General features: G+C 44.3%; 1 protein-coding gene across 1 annotated transcript in view; it reads right to left on the minus strand.

Annotated features, from left to right (window-relative positions):
- The window catches only part of LOC122561384 (protein CC2D2B-like), a 121,400-nt gene that overhangs the window by 104,209 nt on the left and 2,014 nt on the right, over window positions 1-15,177 (minus strand). The window contains exon 2 of the mRNA XM_087999270.1: window positions 4,526-4,591. Within this exon, the coding sequence (XP_087855396.1) occupies window positions 4,526-4,533 (8 nt within the window). The 5' untranslated portion in view covers window positions 4,534-4,591. The remainder of the gene's footprint in view (window positions 1-4,525; window positions 4,592-15,177) is intronic.

A 15,177-nucleotide genomic window follows, 5' to 3' on the forward strand; every position in this document is an offset into this window, starting at 1 on the left:
GGGCTACATCCTTGTTTTCTCATTGTGCTTTCAACATGCTGCTCTTGCCCTGCTCAGCCACACCTTACTTTGCCTTGACAATTGGCAGCTGGAAATGTGTTGCTGGAAAAGCGCAGCAGGTCAGGCAGCATCCAGGGAACAGGAGAATCGACGTTTCGGGCATAAGCCCTCCTGAAGAAGGGCTTATGCCCGAAACGTCGATTCTCCTGTTCCCTGGATGCTGCCTGACCTGCTGCGCTTTTCCAGCAACACATTTCCAGCTCTGATCTCCAGCATCTGCAGACCTCACTTTCTCCTTGACAATTGGCAGTCAATCAAGCAGGCAGATGGTTATGCTGTTCAGCAATACTATTTCAAGCATGGATACATCTTGTCACATGTCAATCTGCCACATTACTCTAGCATTCACACAACATGGTTTCAGTGTTCAAGCCAGATATATTGCATCAAAAGCAAACAATGCAGCATGTCTGAGTGTCTTAGGGTAGTAGTCTTCAGCAAACTCAATTAAAACACTCGTTAGGTGGGGGAGCTGGTGAGGGTGGTGGTCCTGTACAGTTAGTCAAGGCTAACCTCCTTTACCATTACCAAGCTTCAGCTACATTAAGAGTCTGGAGTGGCATTGCACAAGGAATCTTATGTATCCATGCTGTAGGGAGTGGCCGCAACAAAGACAGTGGCAACCACATGAATGATGAAATACAAAGGTTTATGAAATGTTATAATGAGTTACATGCCATTGGCTGCAAAAGAAACTTTATTTAGAAAACATTTTCATGTTTAAACTCTGGACTCATGCCCGAAACATCGATTCTCCTGCTCCTTGGAAGCTGCCTGACCTGCTGCGCTTTTCCAGCAACACATTTTCAGCTCTGATCTCCAGCATCCGCAGTCCCCAGTTTCTCCTCTATGATCCAGACAGGGCAATGATGGAGGATCCAGTCACTGTCACAATCTCCTGAGTGGAGACTGTCGAGGAGCTTATATATTGCTCCTGGCTTCTCCTCCAAATGGGTGTCTCATTGCAGTGCCCTGTTTCTATGTGCACGGAGAGTACCTTGACTCCAGTCCCTCTCCTGTTCCCAATTTTGATCCTTCCCTTGAAAATATCATTCTCCCAGATCCAAATGATGTCATGCTTTAAAATAAATCAATTTAAACAGGCTTTCTTGAGTTAACAAAGAGCGAGTTCATTAATTATTAAACACAAGAAGAAGTATAATTGAAACATACATACACACAGATTAGAGGTAAGTCCATAAAGTTAAATAACAGAATTATGGATCAGCTTCTGAATTGTTCATGAGGAACACATACAGTAGTTGGACACTGAAGCCATTGCAGTGAAGATTACTGGTAGCATTGACATTGGTAGCTAAACAATTAATTTCAAGATTCTTAGTATTGCAGATTGGCTGTGATTCTGTTGTTTTGATTCTTTTCAACTGAGACTGAATTCCTGCATTCAGGGCAAGATACAATCCTTTTGTTGTCTTCTTTCCTTTTATCTCACTTATAAACTGGCTGATTTAGGGCATTCAGACTTAAAGAGTTCCTTTGTCTGCAACACAAGTGATTAGGGGATAGTTCTTCAGCTGCGACCTTCACAGCATCCTAATGCACAACCTAAACGTGTATACATACAAGAACCTCAATCCCACTAGCATACCCCACTCGAGTGAAACTGATTTTTTAAACCCCTCTCCATGTGTATTCTTCAAAGGGAAAAACAAAAAATGTGTCTTATCTCTGCAGTTTGGGACATAATCTACATAAGCATGAGTAATGACTTGCTGTTAAGCAAGGCTTGTCAGCCCTTTGTTACTTTCATAATCACGAAAATTCAGAGTCCAGTCTATTTTGACTGCTATTTCCACCCTTCAAGAGTTGTTGTTTGAAGTTTCCTTTGCATCTTTAGGTATGGGTTTCTCTTTCCAGACAACCAGTTACTTCACATCCACAACCATTCTTGGCCTCATCAGTTCTCTTTTAAAAAATACATTTTAGAGTTGAAGTTAAAAATGTCTATAACATTTTAGGGTTTTGACCCGTTGTCTTGACATAATACGAAGGAAGGTGTTGTTGAATTTAGTAAGTCCAATCAATGATACCTGATAAAAGCAAATTACTGCGGATGCTGGAATCTGAAACCAAAAGAGAAAATGCTGGAAAATCTCAGCAGGTCTGGCAGCATCTGCAAGTAGAGAAAAGAGCTGATGTTTCAAGTCTAACTGACCCTTTGTCAATGATACCTTGATGCTCTGCATTTTCACTTGTTGTGAAATAAATATGTTCAATTAACCCTATCTGATCTCATCTTACCTGCTTGCCTTCCTGGCTCAGCTTCAACAAGTTGAAATAGGAAAGGTGAAAAAGAAGTTGAAACTTTATTGCTGGAACAGCACAGCAGGTCAGGCAGCATCCAGGGAACAGGAGATTCGACGTTTCGGGCACAGGCCCTTCCTCAGGAATGAGCAGAGAGTGTTCAGCAGGAGAAGATAAAAGGTAGGGAGGAGGGACTTGGAGGAGGGGAGTTGGAAATGTGATAGGTGGAAAGAGGTCAAGGTGAGGGTGATAGGTCGGAGTAGGGTGGAGGCGGAGAGGTCAAGAAGAAGACTGCAGGTCAGGAAGGCGGTGCCGGGCTGGAAGGATCCGGCTGAGACAAGGTGGGGGGAGGGGGGATGAAGAAACTGGTGAAGTCCAAGTTCATCCCCTGCGGTTGGAGGGTTCCCAGTCGGAAGATAAGACGCTCCTCCTCCGACCGTCGGGTTGTTGTGGTTTGGCGGTGGATGAGTCCAATGACCTGCATATCCTCGGTGGAGTGGGAGGGGGAGTTGAAATGCTGTGCCACAGGTTGGTTGGGTTGGTTCGTCCGGGTGGCCCAGAGGTGCTCCCTGAATCGCTCCGCAAGTAGGCGGCCTGTCTCCCCAATATAGAGGAGGCCACACCGGCTGCAGCGGATGCAGTAGATGATGTGGGTGGAGGTGCAGGTGAATCTGTGGCGGATATGGAAGTTTCCCTTGGGGCCTTGGAGAGAAGTGAGGGGGGAGGTGTGGGCGCAAGTGTTGCACCTCCTGCGGTTGCAAGGGAAGGTGACCCAACCACCACTCCCGGCACCTTCCCTTGCAACCGCAGGAGGTGCAACACTTGCGCCCACACCTCCCCCCTCACTTCTCTCCAAGGCCCCAAGGGAAACTTCCATATCCGCCACAGATTCACCTGCACCTCCACCCACATCATCTACTGCATCCGCTGCAGCCGGTGTGGCCTCCTCTATATTGGGGAGACAGGCCGCCTACTTGCGGAGCGATTCAGGGAGCACCTCTGGGCCACCCGGACGAACCAACCCAACCAACCTGTGGCACAGCATTTCAACTCCCCCTCCCACTCCACCGAGGATATGCAGGTCATTGGACTCATCCACCGCCAAACCACAACAACCCGACGGTCGGAGGAGGAGCGTCTTATCTTCCGACTGGGAACCCTCCAACCGCAGGGGATGAACTTGGACTTCACCAGTTTCTTCATCCCCCCTCCCCCCACCTTGTCTCAGCCGGATCCTTCCAGCCCGGCACCGCCTTCCTGACCTGCAGTCTTCTTCTTGACCTCTCCGCCTCCACCCTACTCCGACCTATCACCCTCACCTTGACCTCTTTCCACCTATCACATTTCCAACTCCCCTCCTCCAAGTCCCTCCTCCCTACCTTTTATCTTCTCCTGCTGAACACTCTCTGCTCATTCCTGAGGAAGGGCCTGTGCCCGAAACGTCGAATCTCCTGTTCCCTGGATGCTGCCTGACCTGCTGTGCTGTTCCAGCAATAAAGTTTCAACTTTGATCTCCAGCATCTGCAGACCTCACTTTCTCCTCCAAGGTGAAAAAGAAACAAACATATAGTTCACATCACAGGAGGGTACTGGGTTACATTGTTGTATGGATTGTGCAAAAGATTGGATATGAAGACTCTCTGTCCAGCATATTATAACTGAAAAATATTGAAAGTTAAATTCTAAACCATTAACATAACCAAACGAACACCAATGAGAACTTCCACACAAAGGAAAAGGACATAGCATACAGAAAAAGGTACAAAGTTAAAAATCACAACACCAGGTTATAGTTCAACAGGTTTAATTGGAAGCACTAGCTTTTGGAGCGCTGCTCCTTCATTGTGGAGTACACAATTGTAAGACACAGAATTTATCACAAAAGTTTACTATGTGATGTAACTGAAATTATACCTTGAAAAATACCTTGATTGTTTAAGTCTCTCATCTGTTAGAATGGCCATGTTAGTTTCACTTCTTTCATATGTAAATCACAAAGGTTTTATTTTAAAAGGTTACATTCTCAAAATTCCTTGGCCTCTATTTTTGTGCCCTGGGTGTCCACATAGCACCAAAAAAAAGGTACATGATCTAGTTCTGCAACAAATCCTGGTAATATACTTGGACTAAGTGACAGATACTGCCAAAGCATTTCAATATGAGCTAAATTATACTTGCAAATGTAAATAATAATACTTACAATGCCATATTGTTAAACTTGCCTTATAACTCTTACGAGAATGATAATCATATTTTCAAGACAGACCTAGAACAAAACAATTTAATAAATTGTAATGCAATTAAAAATTCAATGTTCATTTCTATTAGGCTTACTTGTTAACTCAAAACATGGAACTGCTGTAAAAAATACTCAGTAACCTAATTTGAGCAATTTCCATAAAACATGATTTCAACTGAAAGCTAGAAAATAAAAAGTTAGTTATTTCAAAAACATGATTTTTGCTCTTATTTCTGTTGAAACACTCTCATTCATAAAGCACTTCGTCAACAACAAAGAAAAAGGCCATTTGTTTTTATTGGGCATGGACATGATGGGCCAATCATTTAACTATTCTAATCCTTTTTTCCAGTATTTGGCCCATAGCCCTGTATGCTTTTGGCATTGCAAATGCACATCTAAATACTTCTTAAATGTTCTGAGTTTCTGTCTCTACCACTCTTAAGAGGAAGCGAGTTCCAGGTTCTCACCAACCTCCAAGTGAAATAGGTTTTTCCTCATATTTCCTCTTAACCTTTTGTCCCTGCAATAAATTAATGCCCCCTATTTACTAATCTGTTCAATGGGGAGAAGTTCCTTCCTGTCTAACTTATCTATACCCCTCATAACTTTATACATCTCAATTATGTCCTCTCTCAAATCTGCTCTGCTTTAAGAAAAACAGCCTCAGTCTGACTGAACACTCTTCACAACCGAAATTCTCCAGCCCAGGCAACATCTGGTAAATCTCCTCTGCACTCTCCATTTTTGTGGGCCTTTACTTTCAGCACTAGCAGCAATCACCACTACAACATTGCAATTTCTGATGACCTCAGCAATCCAGAATGGAATCTATTGTGTGTTTTGGATGTCCCAGACTAGTTTCTGGCACTAGCAGAAAAACAGCCACACACACACAAGGGCATTCATTGCTCTAGAATCAGCCATCAGTGCCCAGGTGAGATTAATCACAAACTGGGTCCCCTACCTCTGAAGGAGGCGGCCTGGACTTAAGTTCCACCTGCTCCAGAAGTGTGTATTAATATTACTAAATATGTTGGCTAGAAAATATCGACGCAGTTGTTTGAGGGGTCTTGTGATGCATTGGTAATCTCCCTGCTTCTAGTCCTGAAGGTCTGGCTTCAAGTCCTACTTACCTCAGAGAAGTGTCTGAACAGGTTAGTTCAAAATACAACTATTTTGGGGCAATCTCTTATGATGCTGTGGTAGAGTTCCTACCTCTGAGCCAGGAGGCCTGGGTTCAAGAACCATCTGCTCCAGAGTTAGTCATAGAGTCACAGAGATATACAGCACACAAACAGATGCTTCGGTCTAATTCATCCATGCCAACAAGATATCCCAACCTAACCTAGTCCCATTTGCCAGAACTTGGCCCATATCCCTCTAAACCCTTCCTATTCATATACCCATCCAGATGCCTTTTACATGTTGCAATTGTACCAACCTCAATCACTTCATCTGGCAGCTCATTCCATACATGCACCATCCTCCGCATGAAAATGTTGCTCTTTAGGTCCCTTTCATATCTTTCCCTCTCACCCTAAACCTATGCCCAGAGTTCTGGACTCCCCTACCCCAAGGAAAAGACTTTGTCTATTTATCCTATCCATGCTGCTCATGAAGACAGAGGGTGGTGGTTGATAGGAATTGTTCATTCTGGAGCTCAGTTACCAATGGTGTGCTACAAGAATCTGTTTTGGGGCCACTGCTGTTTGTCTTTTTTATAAATGATCTGGTTGTGGGCGTAGAAGGATGGGTTAGTAAATTTGCAGATGACACTAAAGAAGGCAGAGTTGTGGATAGTGCCAAAGGATATTGTGGGTTACAGAGCGACGTAGATAAGATGCAGAGCTGGGCTGAGAAGTGGCAAATGGAGTTTAGTGCAGAAAAGTGTGAGCTAGTTCACTTCAGAAGTAGTAACAGGAATGCAGAGTACTGGGCTAATGATAAAATTCTTGGCAGTGTAGATGAACAGAGAGATCTCGGGGTCCAGGTGCATAAATCCCTGAAAGTTGTCACCCAGGTTGATAGGGTTGTTAAGAAGGCATATGGTGTGTTGCTGTTTATTGGTAGAGGGATTGAGTTTAGGAGCCAAGAGGTCATGCTTCAGCTGTACATGACACTGGTAAGGCTGCACTTGGAGTATTGCGTGCAGTTCTGGTCACCACATTATAAGAAGGATGTGGAAGCTTTGGAAAGAGTTCAGAGGAGATTTACTAGGATATTGCCTGATATGGAAGGAAGGTCTTACAAGGAAAGGCTGAGGGAACTGAGGCTGTTTTCATTGGAGAAAAGAAGATTGAGAGGTGACTTAATTGAGACATAAGATAATCAGAGAGTTAAATAGGATGGACAGTGAGAGCCTTTTTCCTCAGATGGTGAAAGCTAACATGAGGATACATAGCTTTAAATTCAAGGGTGATAGATTTAGAATAGATAACAGGGGTAGTTTCTTTAGAGAGTAGTAAGGGCGTGGAACGGCCTGCCTAAAACACTAGTAGGCTCACCGACATTAAGGGCATTTAAATGGGTATTGGACATACATATGGATAATAATGGAACGGTGTAGGTTAGATGGGCATCAGATTAATTTTGCAGGTTAGCATAACATTGAGGGCTAAAGGGCCTGTACTGCACTGTAGCGTTCTATGTTAAAGGTTGCTTGTATATTTGTACTGCTGATTTAGTAAGTAACCAAAAACAAAAAAAATTGAAATTCCCAATCATTGATATCACCTTAAATAAATGCAGAAAGTGCTGAAAAACTAAGCAGTGCTGGCAGCATCTGTGGACAGAGAAAAAGAATTAATGTTTTAAGTCTGACATGACTCTTCTTCAGAACTGAAGGAGAGGAAGGGCTATAAAGAAGGTGCTGCTCCTTCAGCAGGTCTAGGATGGAAATTTAAGCATGAGAGCAAATTGGTGCATTGAAAAGACAAACAACTGAAAGGTTGAAGACATTTTTTTTAAACAGGCTGAGTGGAATTGTTCTGTAAAGTCATCAATCAATTTAATCTCACCAACATGGAACAACTTCATTATGTGTAGACTACATTGACAGAAGGACAAATAAATCGCTGTTTTAGTTGGAAGATGTGTTTGGAGACTTGCACGCATATTACACCTGTGATTGCATGGGAAAGTGGTGAGATGGGTGAAGAGTTGGTGGGAATGAACCAAGCTGTCAAGGAGGAAACAGTCCTTCTCGAATGTTGATAAGGGGAGGAGAAGATGTCTTTGGTTGTGGCATCCTGCTGGAGGTGACAGAAATTGGAGAGGACTATCCTTTGAATGCAGAGACTATGGTGTGAAAAGAAGAAATAAGGGTAACCTTCTCATTGTGGCAGGAGGGAGGGAAAAGGATAAATGTAGAAGTACAGAAAATGGGTCAGACATAGCCAAAAGCCCTACCATTAACAGTTTTGGGGAATATTGGAACAGATGCAAAGGAGATTTGAGAAGCTGGAAAAATGGAATGGAGTCCATGCAGGAAGCAAGGTGTGAGCAGATACAGTTAAGATAACTTTGAGGCATTAGCCAAGAAGATTGATAATGGCAGAGTGGGAGAGATTGTTAATTGGACTTTACTAAAGCTATTGACAAGGTTAGATTCCCTACAGTGTGGAAAATGCCCTTCGACCCAACAAGTCCATACCAAACCTCCGAAGAGTAACCCACCGAGACTCATTTCAGTACATTTACCCCTGACTAATGCACCTAACACTAGGGGAATTTAGCATGGCCAATTCATCTAACCTGCACATCTTTTGGAATGTGGGAGGAAACTGAGCACCCGGAGAAAAGCCACACAGACATGGGGAGAATGTGTAAACTCCCTAGTGCTGTGAGGCAGCAGTGCTAACCACTAAGCCACCTTGCCATCCCAAATGATAGACTCGTAAAGTTAGAACACATGGGATTCAGGGTGAACTTGCCTATTGGATCAAAATTGGCCCAACGGCAGGAGATAAAGAATGATGATAGAGGATTGTTTTTCAGACTGGAGGCCAGCAGTGTTCCACAGGGATCAGTGCTGGGTCCACTTTGTCATTTATATAAATGATTTAGATGAGAATATGGGTGAAGAAACTGGAAACTGTGGAAAAAGAACCATCTTGAACTCGAAACATTAACTGTTTCTGTTTTCACAGACGCTGCGAAATTTCCAGAGGTTTTCCATCACTTTGTTTTCAGTCTTTGCTTTTATCAACATCATCATCAGTTGTTCAAGTGTGACAGAAAAATGTTAATTTGTTGAGGCATTTTTTTCTCACCTGTATAATTTCTTGTTTATTAAAACTTAAATTTGGCTTGGATACTGTCTGACAAAAAGGTGAGATAAATCAACATTAAAGAAATTTTTGGTCAATAAAAATACATTTCACATGAAATCATAGACCGTCTTCCCATATTTGTGTCTAGAATTAGTTTGTATAGAAAGTAGAGATTAGAGTGGCGCTGCAAAAGCACAGCATGTCAGGCAGCATCCGAGAAGCAGGAAAATCGACGTTTCGGGCAAAAGCCCTTCGTCAGGAATAGAGGCAGGGTGCCTGCAGAGTGGAGAGATAAATGAGAGGGGGGTGGGAGTGGGAGAAAATAGCATTGAGTACAATAGGTGAATGGGGGTGGGGTTGGAGTGATAGGTCAAAGAGGAGGGTGGGGGAAGGTAGCAAAGACTACAATGGGTGAATGGGGGTGGGGATGAAGGTGATAGGTCAGACAAGAGGGTGGAGTGGATAGTGGAAAGGAAGATAGGCAGGTGGGACAGGTCATGAGGTTGGAGCTGGGGTGAGCTGTTGAAATCCACATTTATCCCATGTGTTTGCAGGGTCCTAAGGCGGAATATGAGGCATTCCTCCTCCAGGCATCAGTGGTAACGGTTTGGTGGTGGAGGAGGCCCAGGACCTGCACGCCCTTTATGGAGTGGGAGGGGGAGTTGAAGTGTACAGTCACGGGCAGCAGGGTTGGCAGGTGCGGGTGTCCCAGAAATATTCTCTGAAATGATCTGCAAGTGGGCGTCCTGTCTCCCCTTGTCCTGTAGAAGGTGAGGACCGGGGGGGGGGGTTCTGTCCGTGTTGCATTGGAAAGGGTGGGGTTCAAGGCCGTGAAGCAGAGGAGTGCCTTTCCACGTGATTGACAATGCCCTCCTGCGCGTCTTCGCTACTTCATGCAACACTGCCCTTGAATCCCACCCCTCCCAACGCAACGAGGACAGAATCCTTCTGGTCCTCACCTTCCACCCCACCAACCTCCACATGCAACTCATCATCCTCCGCTACTTCTGCCACCTACAAATAGACCCCAAAGATATATTTCCCTCCCTGCCCCTATCAGCATTCAGGAGAGGCCATTCCCTCCGCAACTCCCTCATCAGGTCCACGCCCACCCCCGCCCCACCAACCAGACTACATCCCACTCCTGCCACCTTTCCCTGCCACCACAGGAAGTGCAAAACCTGCAGCCACACCACTCCTCTCACCTCCGTCCAAGGCCCCAAGGGATCCTTCCACCCTGTAGCACAGCATTTCAACTCCCCCTCCCACTCCACCGAGGATATGCAGGTCATTGGACTCATCCACCGCCAAACCACAACAATGCGACGGTCGGAGGAGGAGCGTCTTATCTTCCGACTGGGAACCCTCCAACCACAGGGGATGAACTTGGACTTCATCAGTTTCTTCATCCCTCCTCCCCCCACCTTGTCTCAGCCGAATCCCTCCAGCCCGGCACCGCCTTCCTGACCTGCAGTCTTCTTCTTGACCTCTCCGCCTCCATCCTACTCCGACCTATCACCCTCACCTTGACCTCTTTCCACCTATCACATTTCCAACGCCCCTCCTCCAAGTCCCTCCTCCCTACCTTTTATCTTCTCCTGCTGAACACTCTCTGCTCATTCCTGAAGAAGGGCCTGTGCCCGAAACGTCGAATCTCCTGTTCCCTGGATGCTGCCTGACCTGCTGCGCTGTTCCAGCAATAAAGTTTCTACATCCTTCCACATCCATCAGAAATTTATCTGTACCTCTACCATATCATCTGCTGCATCTGGTGTGGTCTCCTCTACATTGGGGAAACAGGATGCCTTCTTGTGGGTCGTTTCAGAGAATATTTCTGGGACACCAGCCCTGTGGCTGAACACTTCAACTCTCTCTCCCACTCCATCAAGGTCATGGGCCTCCTCCACCACCAAACCATTGCACCCAACACCTGGAGAAGGAATGCCTCATACTCTGCCTTGGTACCCTGCAACCACAGGGGATAAATGTGGATTTCAACAGCTTCTTTGTTTCCCCTCCCCCCACATTACCCCTGTCCCCAAGCCTCCATCTTAATACTGCCCTCCGGATCCATCCCCGCTCTGACCTATCACCCTCTCCCTCACCTTCATCCACCTATCACTTTCCCAGCTACCTCCCCCCCAACCCCACCCCCCTCCCATTTATCTCTCAGCCCAACCCATAAGCCTCATTTCTGATGAGGGTCTTATGCCCGAAATGTTGATTCTCCTGTTCCTCAGATGCTGCCTGACCTGCTGTGCTTTTCCAGCACTACACTCTCTTTCCGTGAAGGGACTGTGGATATCCCAGGAAGGTCAGCTGCTCTGGAGCTGCCTGAACCTGGATGAACTTGAATTAAGTAGCTTCACTTCAAAGAGCTTGTTTTGAATAGGAACTTGAATTATGAATTAAAACAAAGGAGTTTGATTTTAAGCAATGCATGTTTAATTGGAAATGGTTTTGCACAGTCTAATTCATTTCAGATACTTGAACTAAACAACTTCAAACCAAGAGGTATAGCCTGAGTGTATCAATGTTAGGAGGCAATTTCAATGATTATTCTTCCAGTTTATAACAAAATATTGGGTAACAGTTGAAGCAATAGATTTACAGAAACCTCATATGAATGTTACATCACATTCCCCAGTTTACCATTATTGTGTATCCACCAAATAATAAGAAACAATAAAAAGTAGGATATGTGCCAGTGATAAGTTTTCCATAAAATGCCTCACTACCCTGTGTCCTAGAATTAATCATCTTCAGCTGCTTCATCAATAACAATTCCTGTCTCATAAGGAGTGGGGAGGTTCACAGATGATTGTACAATGTTCACTTGTAATGGCTCAGATACTGAACCAATCAACATCCAAATGCATGTTTCATGGGTGTCAGCCCTCAGCTCAAGACTTGGATCACTAGATCCTAATATATAAACAATGTTGGATGAAAATGAGACTTGAGACACTATTACATACCTCATAACTTGAAAGATGGTAGGACTTCTGTCATTCTCAGTGCTAATTCACATGAAACATTTGGCTCAATATAATACCATTTAGTTCAGGCCAAGGATTAAATTTTCAGTAGCTTAATGACAGAACTATGTTAGATGTCAAGAGATGTTTCCTTTGCCAGATAATAACAGACCACTAGAAAAAGCTGTATCAGGCAAAAGCCCTTCATCAGGAATGCCCAAAATGTTGATTCTCCTCCTCCTCGGATGCTGCCTGAAATGTTATGCTTTTCCAACACCACAGTCTCGACTCTGATCTCCAGCATCTGCAGTCCTCACTTTTGCCCACTAGAAAAGGCTGCCTGTCAGCATGATGATTGCCACTTCACAGAATTCTTTCAAGCAAGAGCCAGACATGTTTACGTCTGGGGTGGAGATACAAAAGGTATGTATATGAGAGCTAGAGGAGTCCTTTGGATGGATTGTGATTGCCAATGTGATTTTTGAAGAATTTCTGAAATCGTAAACATACATATACTCGGACCAAGTGACAGCCACATGAGTGGGGTTAACTTTCAGATTCCTGAAGAAGGGCTTATGCCCGAAACGTCGATTCTCCTGCTCCTTGGATGCTGCCTGACCTGCTGCGCTTTTCCAGCAACACATTTTCAGCTCTGATCTCCAGCATCTGCAGTCCTCACTTTCTCCTCGAACATCTTCAATAGACCTCATACAAAGCAATGCTGAAAAGTCCTGCTTTCTCTTTATATGTTTGGGGTTCTTTGGATTGGTGATATCATTTCCTGTGGTGAAGTCACTTCCTGTTCCTTTTCTCCAGGTGTGGTAGATGGAGTCTAACTCAATGTGTTTGTTGATAGAGTTCCGGTTGGAATGCTATGCTTCTATGAATTCTCATGCGTGTCCTAGGATGGATGTATTGTCCCAGTTGAAGTGGTATCCTTCCTCATCCATATATGAGGATACTTGTGAGAGAGGGTCATGTCTTTTTGCGGCTAGTTGGTGTTCATGTATCCTGGTGGCTAGTTTTCTGCCCGTTTGTCCAATGTAGTGTTTGTTATAGCCCTTGTACGGTATTTTGTAAAAGATGTTAGTTTAGCTCATTGTCTGTATAGGGTCTTTCAAGTTCATTAGCTGCTGTTTTAGCTAATTGGTGGGCTACCATGATGCCAAGGGGTCTGAGTAGTCTGGCAGTCATTTCTGAGATGTCTTTGATGCTGGGGAGAGTGGCTAGGGTTTCTGGATGTGTTTTTTTGTGACTAACTACAATACCTCAAAATAGGAGCAACCTGTTACAGCTAGAAATTTTTCCTGTCCTCTGATTTTATATTCTAAATTAGTTTACTCTCATAATCCATATTACCTTGCTTTATTGGTCTGAGTATTGAGTACAGGAGTTGAGGTCATGTTGCGGCTGTACAGGACGTTGGTTAGGCCACTGTTGGAATATTGCGTGCAATTCTGGTCTCCTTCTTGTTGCAAAGATGTTGTGAAACTTGAAAGGGTTCAGAAAAGGTTTACAAGGATGTTGCCAGGGTTGGAGGATTTGAGCTGTAGGGAGAGGCTGAACAGGCTGGGGCTGTTTTCTCTGGACCATCAGAGGCTGAGGGGTGATCTTTATAGACGTTTATAAAATCATGAGCGGCATGGATAGGGTAAATAGGCAAAGTCTTTTCCCTGGGGTAGGGGAGTCCAGAACTAGAGGGCATAGGTTTAGGGTGAGAAGGGAAAGATATAAAAGGGACATAAAGGGGCAACGTTTTCATGCAGAGGGTGGTAAGTGTATGAATTGAGCTGCCAGAGGAAGTGGTGGAGGCTAGTACAATTGCAACATTTAAAAGGCATTTGGATGGGTATATGAATAGGAAGGGTTTGGAGGGATATGGGTCGGGTGATGGCAGGTGAGACTAGATTGGGTTAGGACATCTGGTCAGCATGGACAGGTTGGACTGATGGGTGTGTCTCTGTGCTGTACATCTCTATGACTCTGAGATAGTAAAAGTTTTTTTAAAAATTTTATATATTTGTAAAAGTGGTTAAGGTAAACATTCCTCATTTGGAGGATGAGAAGAGGGATTCAATAATGGGAAATGAGGAAATGGCCAAGGTGTTGAACAGGTATTGTGTGTTCATCTTCACAGCAGAAGACACAAATAACTTGCCAGTAATTGATGACAAGGAGGCTTTGGCAGTTGAGGAACTAGAAATTATCATAATCACTAAAGAAGCTGTGTTGGGTAAGCTATTTGGGCTAAAGTTAGACAAGTCTCCTGATGGAATGCATCCCAGAGTATCAAATAGATGGTGGGGAAACTAATATAAGCCCATTAGCTTAACATCAAGTGGGGTACATGCTTGAATCAATAATCAAGGAAGAAATAGTGAGACATCAGGATAGAAATAGTCTCATGGAGCAGATGTAGCATGGGTTCACGTAGGGCAGGTCATGTTTAACTAATTTACTGGAATTCTTTGAACACATTGAGAGCAGTGAACAACAGGGAACCAGTGGATTTGGTGTATCTGGATTTTCAGAAGGCATCCGACAGGGTGCTGCACGAAAGGCTGCTGCATAAGGTAAAGGTGCACAGCATTATGGGTATTGTATTAGCTTTCTCCAGAGTTGAGAAGATTGGCTTATGAGGAGACACTGAGTAGACTGGGACTATACTCATTGAAATTTAGAATGGGGATGGGGGATCTTATAGAAAATGTAAAATTTGAAGAGAATAATACAATAGAATCAAGGAGATTGTTTCCACTGGTGGGTGAAACTAGAACCAGGGGGCATAGCTTTAGGACTGAGTTGAGGAGGAACTTCTTCATCCAAAGGGTTCTGAGTCTGTGGAATTCCCTGCCCAGTGAAACAGCTGAGGCCACCTTGTTGAATGTTTTAAGGCAAAGATAGATGGATTTTTGACCAGTAAAGGAATTAAGGGTTCTGGTGAGCAGGTGGGTAAGTGCAGCTGAGTCAACTAGGAGATTAGCCTTGATCTTATTAAATAGTGGAGCAGGCTCAATGGGCCAAATGGTCTACTCCTGTTTCTATTTCTTACATTCTAATGACAGCTTAAAAAGTAGAGGTGATAATTGAGGGACGAGCAAAGCACTTTGAGTCATAGATTCATGGAAATAGACTATTCCACCCAACTCGTCCATGCCAATATCCTAAATTAATTTAGTCCCATTTGACAGCATTTGGCCCATATCTGCCTCAACTCTTCCTTTTCATATACCAATCCCGATGCCTTTTACATGTTGTAATTGTACTAGCCTTTGCCACTTCTGGCAGCTCACTCCATACATGTACCACCCTCTGTGTGAAAAGGTGCCCCTTCGGTACCTTTTAAATCTTTCCCTCTCAT

This window comes from Chiloscyllium plagiosum, unplaced genomic scaffold (genome assembly GCF_037043375.1).
Source record: "Chiloscyllium plagiosum isolate Xiang-an unplaced genomic scaffold, Cpla_swu_hap1 HiC_scaffold_22, whole genome shotgun sequence".
In the NCBI taxonomy this organism is placed as follows: Eukaryota; Metazoa; Chordata; class Chondrichthyes; order Orectolobiformes; family Hemiscylliidae; genus Chiloscyllium; species Chiloscyllium plagiosum.